This window comes from Nycticebus coucang, chromosome 4 (assembly GCF_027406575.1).
Source record: "Nycticebus coucang isolate mNycCou1 chromosome 4, mNycCou1.pri, whole genome shotgun sequence".
Taxonomy (NCBI): Eukaryota; Metazoa; Chordata; class Mammalia; order Primates; family Lorisidae; genus Nycticebus; species Nycticebus coucang.
In genome coordinates this window covers 96279586-96297757 of record NC_069783.1, presented here as the reverse complement: position 1 = coordinate 96297757, position 18172 = coordinate 96279586, and the positions used below count along the sequence as shown (strand labels likewise).

The 18172-nt window shown below is 40.2% G+C and overlaps 1 protein-coding gene across 32 annotated transcripts in view; it reads right to left on the bottom strand.

Annotated features, from left to right (window-relative positions):
- The window catches only part of MAP4K4 (mitogen-activated protein kinase kinase kinase kinase 4), a 209587-nt gene that overhangs the window by 29804 nt on the left and 161611 nt on the right, over window positions 1-18172 (bottom strand). For 4 of the 32 annotated variants that reach the window (XM_053587160.1, XM_053587162.1, XM_053587169.1 and 1 more), the window contains exons 12-17: window positions 17950-18160; window positions 8193-8354; window positions 5218-5304; window positions 4444-4656; window positions 3422-3583; window positions 602-835 (exon numbers count right to left, since the gene is read on the bottom strand). In XM_053587160.1, the coding sequence (XP_053443135.1) occupies window positions 602-835; window positions 3422-3583; window positions 4444-4656; window positions 5218-5304; window positions 8193-8354; window positions 17950-18160 (1069 nt within the window). The remainder of the gene's footprint in view (window positions 1-601; window positions 836-3421; window positions 3584-4443; window positions 4657-5217; window positions 5305-8192; window positions 8355-17949; window positions 18161-18172) is intronic. The other 28 variants (XM_053587165.1, XM_053587186.1, XM_053587190.1 and 25 more) reach the window with 9 other exon arrangements.

Genomic DNA, 18172 nt, shown 5'->3' with positions numbered 1-18172 from the left:
AAAAGCTCAAAGAAACCAAACAATGGCCTATAAATGGATCAGCAGGAAGCAAAGATTGGCAGGAAGCAAGAAAATATTCAGAGGAAGCCAATTCCAAATGGAGGAAAAATAAAGTAAAATGTGCCCTTTGTTTAACTTCACCATTAATTACAAAAATAAAACAAGAAAAACCCCAATTTAAAAAGGGAAAAAGTTATTTTCTTGAGATTTCTATTTATTTTTTCCCTTGTAAGATCTTTTCTGAAAATTTTGATACTGGTTAATGTTGCAAAATAATGTATAGCTTCTACATAAACTTATAAAAAGGCTGCTAAAATAAATTATGAATCTGTTCAAGAAGCATATTCTTTGTAGAATAACTCTTACATCATTTTATCCACCTTACGTTTAAGTGCAGTAACAATAAAAAGCTAACTGGCCACTGGCTAAATGTAACTGCCTGACTGTGGAACTTCCTCCTCACCATAAAGGTTCCTTTGAAATTTCATTGCCCCTTTAGTTCTGGTGAAGTCACCAAACCCATAATTAAAAGAAATAATCCTTAAAAAAAAAAAATAACAGAAAGGACAAAGCAGCACACATCTGTCTTTCTGCTCCTTACCCTTGGAGGCACCTCGTCACTGTCTGATCTAGACCAAGCCTTTTGGGTGGGGTCAGGCGCCTCCAACTTAGAGTCAGAGCTCTGACTGAGCACCTCACTGCGGGAAGGTGGACATGGGTCCTGGGAACGAAGATGGTGGTGTGCAAATTTGGGAGGAGAAGGGTCACTGAAGGAATGGGATCGCGAGACAGGGGAAACATTGTTCTTGAGAGATGCCAGGTGGGACCACTGTACCTTACAAGAAAACAAAACATAAAACATTCAATGCGTTCTGCATAAATCTGGCTTTTCTGGTCAATACCAAATCCAAAGCAGGAACAGGCAAAAGTGGAATGCAACAGGGGGTGGTCAGTATTAGGTCAGCCAAGCAGTGAACAGGCACAGTCTAAGTGAAGAAGTAGTCTGGGAACACAGTATGCAGAAAAGAACAAATATACATTTATAAGGAAAACTTGTTTAATAGCCAGACAAACATTACAGATAGCAATAAATGAAGTTCTTTTTTGTTTGTTTTGTTTAAAACAAAGAGCCTTGCAGATCCACTGACAGGGAGATGATGTGCTCCATGCACATCCATGTCAAAGCACAGAGACGGAGAAGCGGGAGAGGGAAATAACCACACGATGAAGGACACTGCCCAGCATGCACATCTACTAGCCCATCCTCACACGGCCTGGCTGTGTTAACCAGACCGAGGAACACAACAGCACATTTAACGAGCAAAGACAAACCCCTCATGTTTTGACAGACTGTAATAGCACGACTTAAAAACACGCAGTTTTTCAAATACACCAACAATTTTTCTTATTTCTCCCAAGTTTGAAAACCTAGATGTCTCCATACACCTTCTAGTTATGAAAAAACACCGTGATTTCTTTAAAAATATTCAGTACCATGGATTTGCTGAATTAACTATTGTTAGCGTACTCTTCCTACTTGACAATTACAGTTGTCTTTAAAATGGGGAAATAATCTCTGGAAAGATCTATAAAATGTTTTCATTAATTATATTTTGTTTTTTAAATAACTGTCCAATATTGTAGTATACATAATCCTGGCTACATATTCTATGACATCAATGTATTTAATGAAAACTGAAACTACTAAATCACAATTTGTTCAACCCTTTCACATGCAGGATGTAGAGTTAGGTCCAGGTGTATAATTTCTGTGATTTACAGGTGAGATTCACATGTAACTGAAATTATTATCAAAAAAAGATAATAATTATTTTATTATAAAAATACTATATAATTATTTTATTATATGAAATATTACCTGAAATTATAATCAAAAAATGAGTTTAAAATAGAGTACTATATGAGAAAAGTCTCCCCCCAAAGAATGTTATACAGTTATATGTTTTAGCCAAAAACAACTTTAGAATAGAAGGAGAAAAGGGAGACTATTTCTAGGTGTGACACAAATTAATCATAAATATAAAAATCAGTCTACATAATTTAGTAACTCTTATTTTCTAAAATGTCAACAGCCAAATAGATAAAGATTCTCCATTTATGGTAAGTTTAATTTACAGGGGAAAAAAAAAAAAAAAAACTTTTCTCCTCCACTCTTCAAACAATTCAAAGTTGTTAAACTTGCATAAGTGTCATCAAACCTATTCTAGTAGTCTCTTTTCTCACCCCTTTTTTCATTCTAAATCATTTACCCTTGCCTGCTTTTCTTTTTTTCTTTTTCTTTCTATCTCATATTCTCTGGAGTCACCTATGTGCTGACAGGCCAGCTCTCCACTACTCAAAGATGCCACTGATCCCAGGTGAGCACTTTCTCAGCTCTCCCACACCTGTGGCATCTGTCCTGGTTCTTCTATTTTGTTTAACTCTCTGTAGACTGCAGTTCGCTGTCATCCAGGGGCTTACAGTTGTAAACTACATTCAAATTCTTAATGCAGTTTGTTTTACAGAACACCATAGCTGCTTCTGTCACAAAAACATAAACTTTTGTCTCCTTACACATGCAAACACCAGTGACAAGCAAACTCAAGCTGACTGACGAACTTGTCCCCAGCATCATGGATGACACAGGGGGATGGAGGAAAATGTCTAAAAATCAGTAACTTTCAGCCAGAGAGCAGGAATCGGTATTTTGAGGACTGTTGAAATCTTTGACCTGCGTCATCTTCACTACCAGGGCAGTGGGTTCTCCTCCAGGCACACAGCACCCAGCCCAGCAGTCCTCCCCAACTCAGACAAGGCTTAGAATGCTGTGACAGACCCAAGGAGAGGTCACGACCTTTGCTCTGACCTACCTCAAAGAAATCTACATCTCGCCCATTGGATTTAAACTTTTGGTATATACTTTGAGAATGAATAAAGGCCCCATTACCCAAAAATGTGCACATCTGGACAAATCAAAAAATTCTACATGAAATTTCGGGGACATTATCAGTTCTCTAAGGCCCATTCATGGAAGAGGCCAGGAGCCAGGGACCACAGGGTGAGCATTTACTTTCTAAATGCTTGGGAGAAAATGTTCTGGTTCTCCTTTTTTGTGTTCATAACACTAATTCTCTAAAAATTAAACTAAAAAATATTCATGTTAGAAGAATGAGGCACTTAATGAGTTGGGGAAGGCAAAAAGAAGTCACTCACTGGAGATACTATTAATAAGTACAACAAAAATCTCAAAAAAGAAAAAGATCCTTCTTTATCAACTGGGTATCCTCTTTAGTCACTCCTGCTAATCTTGTCTCTTTTTAAATGTGGTGACAAACTAAACTATGATTGTCACAAGGGGGCCTTGAGCTCGGCAAGCCGTCGCACAGGACTCCTCTACCACAGCAAAGCTGGCCGTTGCTACCTGTGGCTCCGCTGGTCTCTGCAGCGCAGGATGCACAGACTCGGAGTTGCCATTGGAAAAAGACTCTGATCGGGAAGGCACTGGTGGCTCCAATACTCTGCCTGTCTGCTTAGACTGGGCTTCAGGGGAGCTGTGGTTAGTTTTCCTAAATCTATCTTCCACCTGCATCAGAGAATTAGAAGACATAACTCAATGTTAGTAGGAGAAAAGCAGAGATATCGAAGAAGGTCTGAAAGTGGAAGAACTCTATAGAGAAGCTTTCTCTTCAGCTGCAAGAAAACAAAGGGCAGTTGGGAAAGAGAAAAGGTAGATAGAACAGGGCTAGGATTTGATTCATAAGAAAGAAAATATTAATAAAGATAAAATTAAGCAAGGTATCCTCTAAGGTTTCCTTGTTGCTTAGAATTCTAGAATTGTGTATGATGATAAACTAGAAAAAAATTAATCTGTCACAATCAACAGATTAAAAGACTATCATCAGAAATCCATAACACATGTAATGTCACCAAAAAATAAATCCATTCCAGAACAAACAGAACACTTGTTCCTGGAATCTGCCCTGCGCGAGGGCACACGTGGTGGAAGGCTACCACCTGTGGGCTCTCCGCCTGCCCCACATCCCCGAGCACTCACTGCCTGCTGCCACTCCCTGCTCTGGGGCTCTGGCTAACCCCAAGGCACTAATTCAGTGACAAATCATGACAGTTGGAAAGTTGAAAAACTGGACTATAGGCACACTTCAGCCTCATACTAGTTCAGAAGCAATAATCAAACCACCATTTCTCTCACTTTAGTTTAGTTTCCAGTTCTCAAGAGATTTGGCACCCTGGTCGTTAATGGAAAAAGCACTAACTAGATAAGAAAACTTGGGCAAGTCCGTCTATTCCTCCAAACCTCAACTTCTCAGCTAAAAAACAAAGAAGGTGGATCATTAGTGACCTCTACAGCTTGTTCTTGCATTAGTATCTGAGGCGTCACTGTATTACTTTCCAGCAGCTAACATGAGGAAGGAGAGCAGATACCTCTCGAGCTCTGTCCACAGGCTCGTAGTGGGGTTTGGGCTCGGGAACGTGATAGCTTGGCTTGCTCCTCTCCTGCTGTGGCGGTGGCTGCTGCTGCGGGTGTGGCCTCCTGTGGTCATGCTGTAGAGACAGGAGATATGCTTGTTCTTGTTGCAACTGCCTCTGGAGCCTCTCTGCCTGCCGGTGCTCCTCCATCTCCCGCCATCGGCACTCCTTAGAGAGGGAGAGGATAACACTGAATCTATGGGACACTGGAGAGCTCACCTCCTCTCTGAATTTCTTCAACTTTCTTTTTTTTAAGATAATATATTTCCCTCCCCCTTTTTATAACAAAGGAAAATGACTGGGATTTTAAATAGCGCATTACCTGTGGAAAAATCTGCCAGCTGTTGCTAGCCACAATACCATTGGACAGAGTAAGAGAGAATTCAATTAAGTGCCGGTTTCAGTGGTATATATGCTACGTAAAAATCCTATGGCATGTGCTCTGAGCCTGCAGCCCTCAGCATTCTAGTTTGTTCACTGAATGCCAGGTTCTGTTCAAAACCTTGTCTATCTACTAAACGAGAACAATTAATTTATTAATGGGAAATAAACAAATAATAACCACCATGCAATGTGCCCCAAGCAGTATGACCACAAAGGACATTCCTTTTTGAGCCTGGTTGCCCACAGCAAAACCAAAGTGGTTTGGTGACCACCACAGCTTGCCCGACTCAGGGGAGGGGCACACGAGCCCTGATGCTATGTAACAAGACAGAGGCGGGGTGTTACCAGTAACATGGCCTGCTCCTGGAGCAGCTGCTGCTGAAGGATTTCCAAGTGCCGCTGCTCCTCTTCTAGCTGTCGTCTGATATACTCCTGTCACACAGAAATCACCCAGCAATCAATTGACCCAAAAGGAAAGCATGAGAACCACCTGCATGGAGCACCAAGCACCATTTGCTCCAATCATTTTTAGTAATAATTCACTCAGTGGTGAACAACTAAAAAAATAATCTACTGCTGGGGCGGTGCCTGTGGCTCAATGGAGTAGGGTGCCAGCCCCATATGCTGGAGGTGGTGGGTTCAAAACTAGAACCGGCCAAGAACAGAACAAACAAACAAAAAAAAAAAAACAATCTACTGCTAAAATTTTTTCAAGAACTTTAATCTGGCCCATAGTAAGACCTAAAGAGTCTAATAAATGACGATATGCATTCCCCTGATACACATGAAGGTATTCTGAAAGTATTTCTGTTAGAACACAGCTGCTACACACAGATGCAGAATTTAGGAGGAGGATGCCATTCCTCCAAGGTTATTAGACTTGAGAAAAATTAAGAGTTTAAGTAAAGGACCAGAGGACCCTAATTAGTAAATACCTGCTTAGTAGTTATAATTTATAATAAGTATGGATCACCAATTTTTGAAACCTAAAACCAAAGCCTATTTAATATTAACATACAACAAACATGATTTGTGCTTTCTCTGGTGACTCAGAAGGTACCTGGAAGACTACATTCTGAAAGCCATGATCACCTGACTCAGGCAACTCCCTGCAAACAAATAGGCTCAGGCTCTTCACGATGAGCTGGTGGGGTGGGAGACAAAGAGAACTTGGGACAGAGAAGTAAGGTAGGTATGAAAGTGGTTTTTCTTTTCAGTAAGGAGAGAATGATCAACCTTAACCTTTATTATAACCATGAAAACAGGCAAACACATCCACAGTATGCCACGCAGAGAGCTAAGAGCCCCACCTGGACACTACACGCACGTTAACAGAGATCTCAGGAAGTCTGGCTCTATGACCTTTAGCACATTCTAAGCCTCCCATTTTCTCAGTCACCTCATTTGACAAACAAGCATCAAAGACCTCCTCTCCCAATTCTCAGGGGTTTATTTGTGAGGCTGAGATGGATATGAAATAAATTTGAAATAGCATGGAACATTTTAAAAGAAAAAGTGTCTTCCTTCCTATTCAACAGGAGAAAGAAGAGAATTACCTGCTCTAGAAGGGGAGTAGCCCAGGGAGCATGAGGAGAAGTCTGCCCTGAAATTCGGAATGTTATTTTAAAGCATCTGCCATTGCCCAGCAGCTTGTATCACGGTGCACATCTTAAATGAAACTTAGTCATCAGCAGGACTGAACAGATGTTTTAGTTAACCAGTCATTCTGGTTAGGACAATGCAGGATAACACAGAAATCACAGCACACAAACATCCTTAGACATCCTTATCTTACAAAGCGAACTGAGCCCATCTTGGGGGAAGCTTACAAGGCCACTGGCAAAGATGCCTGGTTGTGACCTGGGCTCTGAGTCCCTTTCCCTGATGCCCAGGCCCCCATGACACATGCTGTGCCAACACCTGCCTCAGCAATGCCTGCATGACCTTACCCACCATGAATGGAAAAAGGATTTCCACTGCCAACTCATTTCTGCTTTGAACAAAATCATTAAGTCATAACTTAAAAGATCACATTAGTATACTCATTTGTTTTCTGCCTTCAAACCACAAGGACAACCAGAAAAATCACACCAAACCACAAACTAACATACTGTTGAACATACAGAAATACAGCACACATCTACACAAACACACACTCATACCAGGGTGAAATGTGTCCCACAAGCACTGTCAATGTGGAGAATTACTATTCCATAAGAAAGTAGAGAAAGCAGAATACAACTTATTTTAGAATTTTTGCTATTCACAAAATCTAACGACTGCCAATAGAGTATTAAAGATGAATTACCACCATCATCTCTTCCTCTCACAATCAAATTGTGATAAGTATCTCTAGGTGATTTAATTTTTAAAAGCTTCCATTTTTCTCCTCCTTGCAGCCTCCAGTAAAAACATAACCAGAATGTTAAAACACACACACCGCACAGTTAACTGGCTGGTGACATCAATAAGGTAACGCAGACAGCATGCCTGGGGGCTAGAGGAAGCCTGATGAGCATGCAGACCCCAGCCTCAGAGAGCCCAGCACACGTGACTGGTATCAAGGATGGTGGCTGAAGAGTCACATCTGGAAAAATCACAGCATGGTTTTTAAGCATTTTAGATATGGATTTCGGATTATTAAGTAAACTGGCTCCCATTCATATCATTTTTACTTTATTCAAAGCTCATAACAAAGAGATAAACTCAAAGACAAGAAAGGCAAAGCAGCTGGGTATAGTTAATTTCCATTTACACAGGTGACTCGGGAACAAACTTCCTAAATAAAACCACACCTGGCATTAATAAATGCTACAAATATTACTAAAACCTGATCTTTTATTGTTGAACAACACAACAGTATCAGTTTTTTAAAACGCTACCTATGTGTACACAGAATTTTATGCAAATACAGATTACAATAATCCCTTAGTCACTATTTCAAGCATTTCTCATAAGACATTTCTTATAGTTGGCTTGTAATTTCATTTTTTTTAAGTTTAGATGTTTGGGGTTCACAGCATTTAAGCCAAACATGAGAAGACATATTCAGAAATCTTCCATACTAATTGGAGAACACTTAACTGGTTTAAGAGGATTCTAAAGAATAAGGATTCATAGATTTTTTCAAAACAAGAATTTAGTTTACTGTTGTTCTTCCAATTGTGTTTCGACATTTTCAAACACTTGAAGTCCTGCGTATGCAGGTGCGTGCGTGTACACAACACACATCCACATGGACTCTTCCCCTCAAACCCCCAGCTCTGCAAAAGTAACACATTTCACAAACTGGGATGGTGGAGCCTCCCTTGTGCACTCACCTGCTCCCTCTCAGCTCTCCTCTTCTCCTCCTCTGCCCGCCTCCTCTCGTCTTCCTCCTGGCGCCTTCTCTCCAATTCCTCCAGGCGCCTCTTTTCTTCCTGTTCTCTCCTTCGCTGTTCACGTTCCTGCTGCCTTCTAGCTTCACGCTCTCTTCTTTGTTGCTACATATGTAAAGAATGTATAATCAACAGTGGTTCTCCAGCTGTGGCTCTCCGGCCAGTGTGCTGACCAGCTACACACAGATGCTAACAAGGAGAAGCTCACGGACCACCACCCCACCCCCACAACTGGCCAGTTATTTCCACTGTCCTTTGGCCCCATACAGAACAGCTTCCTATTCTGGTCAAAGGTGCTGTGAGTTTCTGTGACTCCTTAGGGGTTAGTTTCATTTTGATAACAATTACTTCCCACTGCTTGCTGTACCACAGAAATTAGGGCAGAAAATTCTTTATTCTTGAGTGTCATTACAGAGCTATCCAGGGCCCTTAAGTCAGAAGAAAAGAATAAAGAAAGGAGTACAGAATTACGGCAAAGAAAGGGAAATAAAAAAGAAGAATAAAAGCAGCACACATCAGGAAAAGAGGAACTGACATCAACGAGAATAACAAGGACCATTAATATTACTGTAAATATTTTTAAAACTGCTGCTACTATAAATATAAAAAAACTACTAAGTGCCTGGAACTGTGCTAAGTATTTGATATATTTTTTTTTTTTTTTTTTGTAGAGACAGAGTCTCACTCGGGTAGAGTGCCGTGGCGTCACACGGCTCACAGCAACCTCTAACTCCTGGGCTCACGCAATTCTCCTGCCTCAGCCTCCCGAGCAGCCGGGACTACAGGCGCCCGCCACAACGCCTGGCTATTTTTTGGTTGCAGTTTGGCCGGGGCTGGGCCCGAACCCTCCACCCTCGGCATATGGGGCCGGTGCCCTACTCACTGAGCCACAGGCGCCGCCCCAGTATTTGATATTTTTTATTCCATTTGCTTTACCTAATATAAATCTCATAATAACCCTGCAAAGTCAGTATTTCGTCCCTACCATACAGATGAAAAAACAGGTTCAGAAAAATTAAGAGATTAGCCCCATGTCACCTGGCCAGCAAGACACCATCTGAAGAGCTGTTCTACCTCTACAGCCCATTCTCTTAATCACACGCCACCCTGCACCTGATCGACAGGTGTAGAGGCTGCTACTGAATCACCAGACTCACTGTTACTCTTTCCAAATCCAGACTGTTCTATCCAACCTGACACAATGGACACTCAATTGTCTCATACAGCCCAAGATTACCTGCTAGTAATGAAACACAAAACTGAACCATTTTTCCTATGAGTATGAAAAACGCTAGAATCTAGACTACTGCTGTCCAACAGAGCTTTCTGGGATGATGAAAATGTTGCTGCACTGTTGAATACTGCAATCACGAGTGACCAGCTACACACAGATGCTTTTAACTTCATTTCACTGAAGTTAATTTATATTTAAATGGCCATGTAGCTGGTGGCTGCTATCCTGGACAGCAACAGCGCCAAAGGATGCACAGCTTTGAATTCCTCTAACACAGAAGGCCACTATTACCACAACGTTTGTAACACCAAAATTAATCACTAACCAAAGAAGAAAGTTAGGGGTAAAGCTGTTGGGAATATTAAACAAAAATATTTATAATGGGTATACAAAGTAGGTATTTGTTATATACAGGGTGTTCCAGAAATTGCCCCTAAAGATGTCATATGTAGGGAAAAATGGGAAATTGTAGTTGAATGTACTTTTATTTACAAAATATTCACAAAATATTCTCTACATGTTGGCCACCTCCTTGAAAAAATTTTTAATGAATATTTTGTAAATAAAGTTATATTTAGCTACCATTTCCCATTTTCTCTATGTATGGAGATCTCAGGGGCAACTTTTGGAACACCCTGTACTTCAACTATTCCTCTGGTCTTTCCCCAACTCTCAAACATGCAATCTGAAAACAGACACTTAAAAATGATTCCCTGAGAAATGCAAAGAAGTGTCTTACAGGTGGAATGACTAGATGAAAATGATGATCTGGTGCTGTGGCCTCTCTCAGTAAGTACCATGTCACCATTATTCTCAATGAAGTTTTTCTTTCTTTCTTTTTTTTTTCTGGGAAACAGTGTCTCACTATGTTGCCCTCAGTAGAGCACCATGGCATCATAGCTTACAGCAACCTCAAACTCTTGGCTCAGCCTCCCAAGTAGCTGGGACTACAGGTGCCCACCACAACGCCCGGCTATTCTTTTTTTTTTTTTTCTGCTGCAGTTGTCATTGTTGTTTAGCAGGCCCTGGCTGGGTTCGAACCCACCAGCCTCAGTGCATGTGGCTGGCACCGTAACCACTGTGCTATGGGCACCGAGCCCTCAAAGAAGTTTTGAGTTGGCTTTTGGTGCCACCTCTCTTTTGTATATTTAAAAAAAAAAACAAACAAAGACAATGTGGAAAGTTTCCCAAGAAACTCACTAAGAACCTCAAAAGAAAATGGCCGGGAGGCGCCTGTGGCTCAGTTGGTAAGGCGCCGGCCCCATATACCGAGGGTGACGGGTTCAAACCCGGCCCCGGCCAAACTGCAACCAAAAAATAGCTGGGCGTTGTGGTGGGCGCCTGTAGTCCCAGCTACTCGGGAGGCTGAGGCAAGAGAATCGCTTAAGCCCAGGAGTTGGAGGTTGCTGTGAGCTGTGTGAGGCCACGGCACTCTACCGAGGGCCATAAAGTGAGACTCTGTCTCTACAAAAAAAAAAAAAAAGAAAATGGCCAAAAATGAACTATACACATTATCAACTCAATGACATCAATATATGTAGGATATGTTTATTTCTAAATATTATCCTACATTTTAGGTAGGATTTTAGGTTATTTTTTATATACAGGGTGTTTTAGGATAATATTTAGAAATAAACATATCCTACAATATATAATGGAGCAACCTGATACCTATGATTCCACGCAACAAAAAAACCCAGGGAATTCTAATAAACATGCCTTTTCATATTTAGCCTAAGAATAACAAACATCATATAATCCTTTGAAGCTTTTATAAACTGATGTCATTATTTTCTTATATCATCCTCTCTTTAAAAACAAAATCAAACACACTGAAAAATTACACAATGCTGTATTAAGTGATTTCCAAATCTCTTAAACTATGAAGAGATTTCCTTATTACTTAAATTTTCCCAAGCATGCCTGAATAAATATGTACTTTTCCAACTTTGCTCTAATTATCTAAGTTCCCTTTTTAGTTTGGTAGTTAAAAGCAATGCTTTCATATCACAATTTTAAAGTTTTCTAACTCACACTGATGATCTATTTATTTGCTTTAGTAGAAACTAACAAATTCCAATAAACTATTCTCAAGAATTTACTATTTCCAAAACTTTTTTTTTTTTTCCCAAAGATAAGTTCTCACTGTTTCCCTGGCTGGATTTGAACTCCTGAGCTCAAGTGATCGTCCTGAGTAGCTGGGACTCCAGGCACATGCCACAGTACCTGGTCTAATCTCCAAGAGCTTTTGAAGTCATGTTACTGCACACAAATACTATCAACCCTTTGGGTTTGTTATATGCAAGTTCAGATGAAGTCACAGTAGAGAAGCTATATTTATTTGCTTCTTCCCCATCTTTAGACAAATAATATGTGCAGAATTAAACTCTTTAAAAATTTTACTGTAAGTATGACCAAACACTAGACCAGGATGCCAAGAAAAGATTTAAAAACTATTTAAAAGGAGTTTTGGGTTTTTGTTTGTTTGTGTCTTTTTTGAGACAGAGTCTCATTCTATTGTCCCGGCTATAGTACAGTGGCATCATCATAGCTCATTGTAACCTCCAACTCATGGGCTCAAGCAATCTTCCTGCTGTAGCTGGGACTACAGATGTGTTGTACCACCATGCTTGGCTAATTTTTTCTATTTTTAGTAGAGACAGTCTTGCTCTTGCTCAGGCTGGTCACCAACTCCTGACCTCAAGGGACCCTGAAGCCCCAACTTAACGGAAGGCAAGGTCTTAGCTGCAGAAGCAGTGGCATGCCTGGATGCTAGGATTACTGTATATACTAAAGCTGAAACTGTAAAAAAAAAAAAAGGGTAGCACAGTGCTAACATGTACTCCTGATAATAGATGATTTACAAATAAAGGCCTTAGGAGGGATGATGATGCTGATTATTCCTTTAACATGCATGGAAACTGCTGGATAGTCCATGCGTAAGGGAATTCACTGTCTTTTCTTCCAAGATCTCAGAGGGGAGAAATATACCAACACATGGCACAGTTTATTAGTTTTTTGCTACTGAGAAATGTGTATGTTTTCTCAGTGTTATAATCCAACATCAGTACTAATCCCACTTCACACAGAAACTTTTTTCACTCTTGCTTTCCTTTGTTTTTAACCTCTCCTACTTTTACCAGCCCTCTAAAATTTAACTTTGGGATCTGCACACATCACTTTGGGATTTGTGGAAGTAACAAAGATGAATGCTACTGTGTATTCTCTGGTGGAAAAAAGGCAAACAGAACTGCTAGGTCTCACACTAACAATTGTTCCTCACTTGGAAGGAGCAGATTCTCCAAAATCACAAAGTGACAACTGAGACTCTAGGGTTAAAAACTTTGAAAGGAAAGATGATCAAAACAGGAGAGTATTTTTTAAGTAAAGTGCCCACAGAAAGATTCTGAGACAGGATCTTGAATATTCTGTCAACAGTGTACCAGCAGCAGAAAAAGTGGTTTATAGCTGATTCAAGTTCTTCATTTGACTCAAATGGCGAATATCTATACTTTGTTTCCCCACAGTCTCAACTTCTGGATCATTGGTTTTTGTTTTGTTTTTTTACTACTGACTTAAATGGCAAACATTCAAAGTCTCCAGAGAAAAATGATGGTCCTCTTCTCACCAAAGGTAAGACTTGGCAAGCAACCAGGAATTTTCTTTTCCTAAGAAAAAAATACGTTCTGGAAATGTGAGATCAAAAGACTGATTTTGAGGGGCAGCACCTGTGGCTCAAAGGAGTAGGGCGCTAGCCCCATATACCAGAGGGGGCAGGTTCAAATCGGGCCCTGCCCAAAAACTGCAAAAAAAAAAAAAAAAAAGGACTGATTTTGACTTTTACCTAAACTAAAAATTAGATCAATGAACAGTTATTAAAAAAGAAATTCCTACTGTTACGATGTGGAATAAAAACAAATCTTCCCTAGGAAATTTTCTTTTTTTAATATTTACTAGAGTAACAAAACAAATCCCAGACCAATGTATAGTATTTTTACCAATAATCTGACAGTCTCTATGAAGTCAAAATGAAGTATAGACTAGAGATGGGAAACACAGTTAAATATGTGGCAAGTTAAAAATAATACTCTAAATATACTGACAAATATAACCTTAGACAGATTTAGATTACTATCAGGTTTTCTCCAGGACACTATCGGGTCTGACATTTTTATTAAACATATAAAAAGCACAAGGAGAACATGCTAATCAAGCGTGAGAATGTCCTGAGAGCAGGAGTGAGTGAGTAATGGACACCAAATCATGAGGCGGGGGGAGAAGAGCTCGCAGCCGCTGGGATAAAGTGACAGCACTCTAAGCAGAACTGGGAGGCAGACTGCAAAATATCTGCAAAGACTTCTAAAAGATACCAAGTGCACACAGGAAGCCAGCAGGAGGAAGCAAAGAGGCAAAGGAGGGACATACTAGCAGCTGCAGACTTAGCCCCAGGGAAGAAGGGGGGGTACGAGTGTACACACACACACACACACACACACACACACGAATGCTTTTCACAAACAAAGGACTCAAGCACCACCCCGTGGGCCTGGTTTTGTGGTAGTTACAAAGGAAAGAAAATCTGTACTTTGTTTCCCCAGAGCCGCGACGTTTGCATCATTTTTTTTTTTTTTTGTCAGTCTACTGACAGAAAGTTGTCTCCTTTCAGTTTTAACTGTTGCTTATCTTATGGGTGAGGCTAACCATTTGTACCTACTTTGTTCACAAAATCATCTCTGACTATCCTCCGACTCAAACAGTTCTGACTAAATGCTTAATGCCAATAAAAGGGCCATAAATCATGTATGGCTCACATACAACTGGCCCTCTGTATCTGTGGGTTCTGCATCCACGGACTCAACCAACCATCAATAGAAAATAGGGGAAAAAACTGATTTTATATTGAACATGTCCATATTTTCCTTGTCCTTATCCCCTAAACAATACAGTGGAACTGTTTACAATGACTTTACAGTATATTGGGTATTATAAAGAATCTAAAGATGCTTTAAGTACAGTCACGTGTTTGTTGCTTAACGACGAGGATATGTTCTGGGAAATGCATCCTGAGGCAACTTCATTGTGTGAGCACGCTAAAGTGCACTTACACAGACGTAGGCAGAACAGCCTGCCACACACCCGGGCTATCTGGTACAGTCTATTGCTCCTAGGCTAAAATCTGTACAGCCTGGGACTGTACTGAATACTGTTGGCAACTATAACACAGTGGTAAGTAGTCACGTATCTAAACATGTCTAAACACAGAAAAGTTGAGTAAAATATAGTAACAAAGATAAAGAATAGTACACCTATACTGAGTACTCATCACGGTGAGTCGGAGAGTCAATGTGAAGGCCCAGGATGGTACTGTGCGCTACTACAGACTTTCACTGGACACTCAGGCTACACTAAACTTGTGAACCATCTTTTTCTTTCTTCAACCATAAATTAGCCTTCTGTAACATTCTTACTTTATAAACTTTTTAACTTTTTGACTCTTTGTAATAACATCTAGCTATCTATACAGTATAGCTGTACAAAAAATATTTTTTACATCTTTATTCTGTAAGCTTTTTCCTATTTAAACTTTTTTATTAAAAACTAAGACACAAACACACATATACGCGTAGGCCACACAGGTCACCACCATCATATCACTGTCTTCCACCTGCACATCTGGTCCTAATGGGAGGTCTTTAGGGGGAATTAACAGGCACGTATCTGTTGTCACCTAGAATAACAAGGCCTTCTTCTGGATACCTCCTGCCTGAAGCTATTGTATAGTCAGTATTTTTTTTTTTTAGTAAGTAAAGGAGTACACTCTGAAATAGCAATTAAAAGTATTACAGCACAGTAAATAAACCAGTAACACAGCTGTTTATTATCATCATCAAACATCATGTACCCTAAGTAGTCGTATTATTTTTATACAATGGGCAGCACAGGCAGCTTGTTTACGGCAGCACCACCACCGTTATGTAATGCCTTGAGCTACCACACTATGACAGCTATGACATCACCAGGGATAGAGATTTTCAGCTCCTTTAAAATATTAAGGGACCACCATAGTATGTGTGGTCCCCTATTGACAGACATGTTATGTAGCATATATATAAGAGGCTGTACACAAGTTATGTGCAAATACTAGGACATTTTATTATAACAAACTTGAGCATCCTTAGATTCTGGTATCCATGGGAGGTCCTGGAACCAATTCCCCATGGATACCAAGGAATGACTACATTCCCAAATTATCATTCTGAGACCTGGAGTGTAAACAAAACTTAATTACCCAGGCTAATAACAAAGAGTTAGATCGGCCAAGATTCCAAAGCAGTGGATTCTATTCATGTAAACATTTCCCATATCGGTATTTTCCTAATCTAATTTAAAAAAGAGGCTCACAGAGGTAATCCAAATCTGAATTTACAATGAAAACCTGAAATGAAAAGGGATAACTGAAACATGTAAAGTACAAAATTCTTGTTTGAGAAAACATACCTAATTTACTAGCATCTATTTAGCTAATAAAACAAAATTACTTTCAAATTTCAGTTCTCTACCTTGAGCCACGGTTTCACCTGATAGTTCTCTGTGCCTACTGCACAGAGAGGAAGCAGGTACTCAGCCTGCCACTGATGGCCTGAAAGTCATTCCCAAGGCCTATGTGACAAATGATCCCTAACTTGATCTGGTCCTTGGCACTTCAAGTTATAAACCACCAAAGTAACCTGTGCCACTTGCTTAAGGAAAGTACAGCCCAGGATCAAGAAGAACAATGGAAAACACCACATAAAGAAACAACTAGAAATAGCCAGAGCCTCAAAACTCAAGCATTCTAATGTTGTTAAGTATGAATGATCAATATGCAACTTGAACAAATCTCTGAATCCATTCAGGGTTTCTGTCTTGTTCAAAGAACACTGAGAAGAAATGTAACAAAAATATTGCAAATGAGTTTGAAAACAAACTACTAAAAGAGTTACATAGGCTCGGCGCCTGTAGCACAGTGGTTATAGCACTGGCCACATACACCGAGGCTGGAGGGGTCAAGCCCTGCCCAGGCCAGCTGAACAACAATGACAAATGCAACAGAAAATAGCTGGGTGTTGTGGCGGGCGCAGGTAGTACTGGCTGCTTGGGAGGCTGAGGTAAGAGAATTGCTTAAGCCCAAGAGTTTGAGGTTGCTGTGACACCAAGGCACTCTACCAAGGGCAACATAGTGAGACTCTGTCTCAAAAAAAAAAAGAAAGAGAAAGAAAAAGAAAATTAAGACCCCCAGGTGAAATAGTCATGCACCACATGACAAGAGACTGCATATATGACAGCAGTCCCCTAAGATTATATTAACCAAACCATGTGTTTACTGTACCTTTCCTATGTTCTGATACACAAATACTTACCATTGTGTTACAATTGCTTACAGTATTCATTATAGTAACAGGTACAGGTCTGTAGCCTAGGATCAAAAGGCCATACCATGTAGCCCAGGTACATAGCAGGCTGTACCATCTAGCTCTGTGTAAGTACACTCTATGATGTTCACACAAAGATGAAATCGCCTAACGATGCATTTCTCAGAATGTATCCCCGTCATTAAGTGACCCATGATTGTATAGGGAAATAATATATTTCTGTAAATTAAAAATGAAAAAGCTGTAGGTAACCACATTATCAACATTAACAACATTTATGAGTTAAATGAGCAGGTAGTACAAAATATACTTCCCCACCACAGGACATAACTAATCCCACATTAAAACTGTGTATTCTGCATCCCTTTACTCTTATGTCTACCTCAAGTTAAGGCATTTAGAGAAAAAAGTTTTTCATTTTAATAGTCTGAAGTTTCGGTGCATCTTACAAGGGTATATGTGAAACTTAGTAAACGTAGAATGTAAATGTCTTAATACAATAACTTAGAAAATGTCAGGAAGGCTATGGTAACCAGAGTGATGAAAATGTGTCAAACCGTCTATAAAACCAGTGTATGGTGCCCCATGATCGCATTAATGTACACAGCTATGATTTAATAAAAAAAAAAAAAAAATAGTCTGAAGTTTCAGAAAAGTCTGTGCACACAAATTGAGACCTAGAGGCCAAGAGTAAAAAAGAAATCAGGTCACGCCTGAACAAGCCAACTTAACCACAATGGAAACAGACGTCACAAAACTGGTCTGATGCCATCTTCGGGACGCCTGCTCTGCATATAACACAGTATGTTGACAAGCAACTGCGGGGCAGGGCCTTAAAGTTTTTACAAGGAAGGAAAACATTTCTAAGGCCTCAAGGAATGTGAAGGCCTGCCAGGACAGAGCGTAAGCTTTCCTTCAGAAGTTACATGAATAGCTATGCCAGGCGGTTAAGTATTACCTCAAGAGGCTGAAGCGAGTATTCTTTTGAGTGTCTGGCTACCAATGTGAATACAGAAAAAGCAATGACCAACTTGGGTTATTTCCTTTTTTCTACCTCTTCCAGCCGCCGCCTCTGTTCTTTCTGCTGCTCGATCCGTTTCTGTCTCTCTGCTAGCAGTTGCCTTTTATATTCCTCCTGCTCCCGGAGCTGTTGCTCCTGCAGTAACTGTTGTCTCCGAAGAGCCTCAGAACGTTCCTTGTTCTCCTGCTGCAGCCTCAGGAAATCCCGACGAAGAGTAGACTCACCAGGCACATTAACAATGGAACTGCAGGAAGAA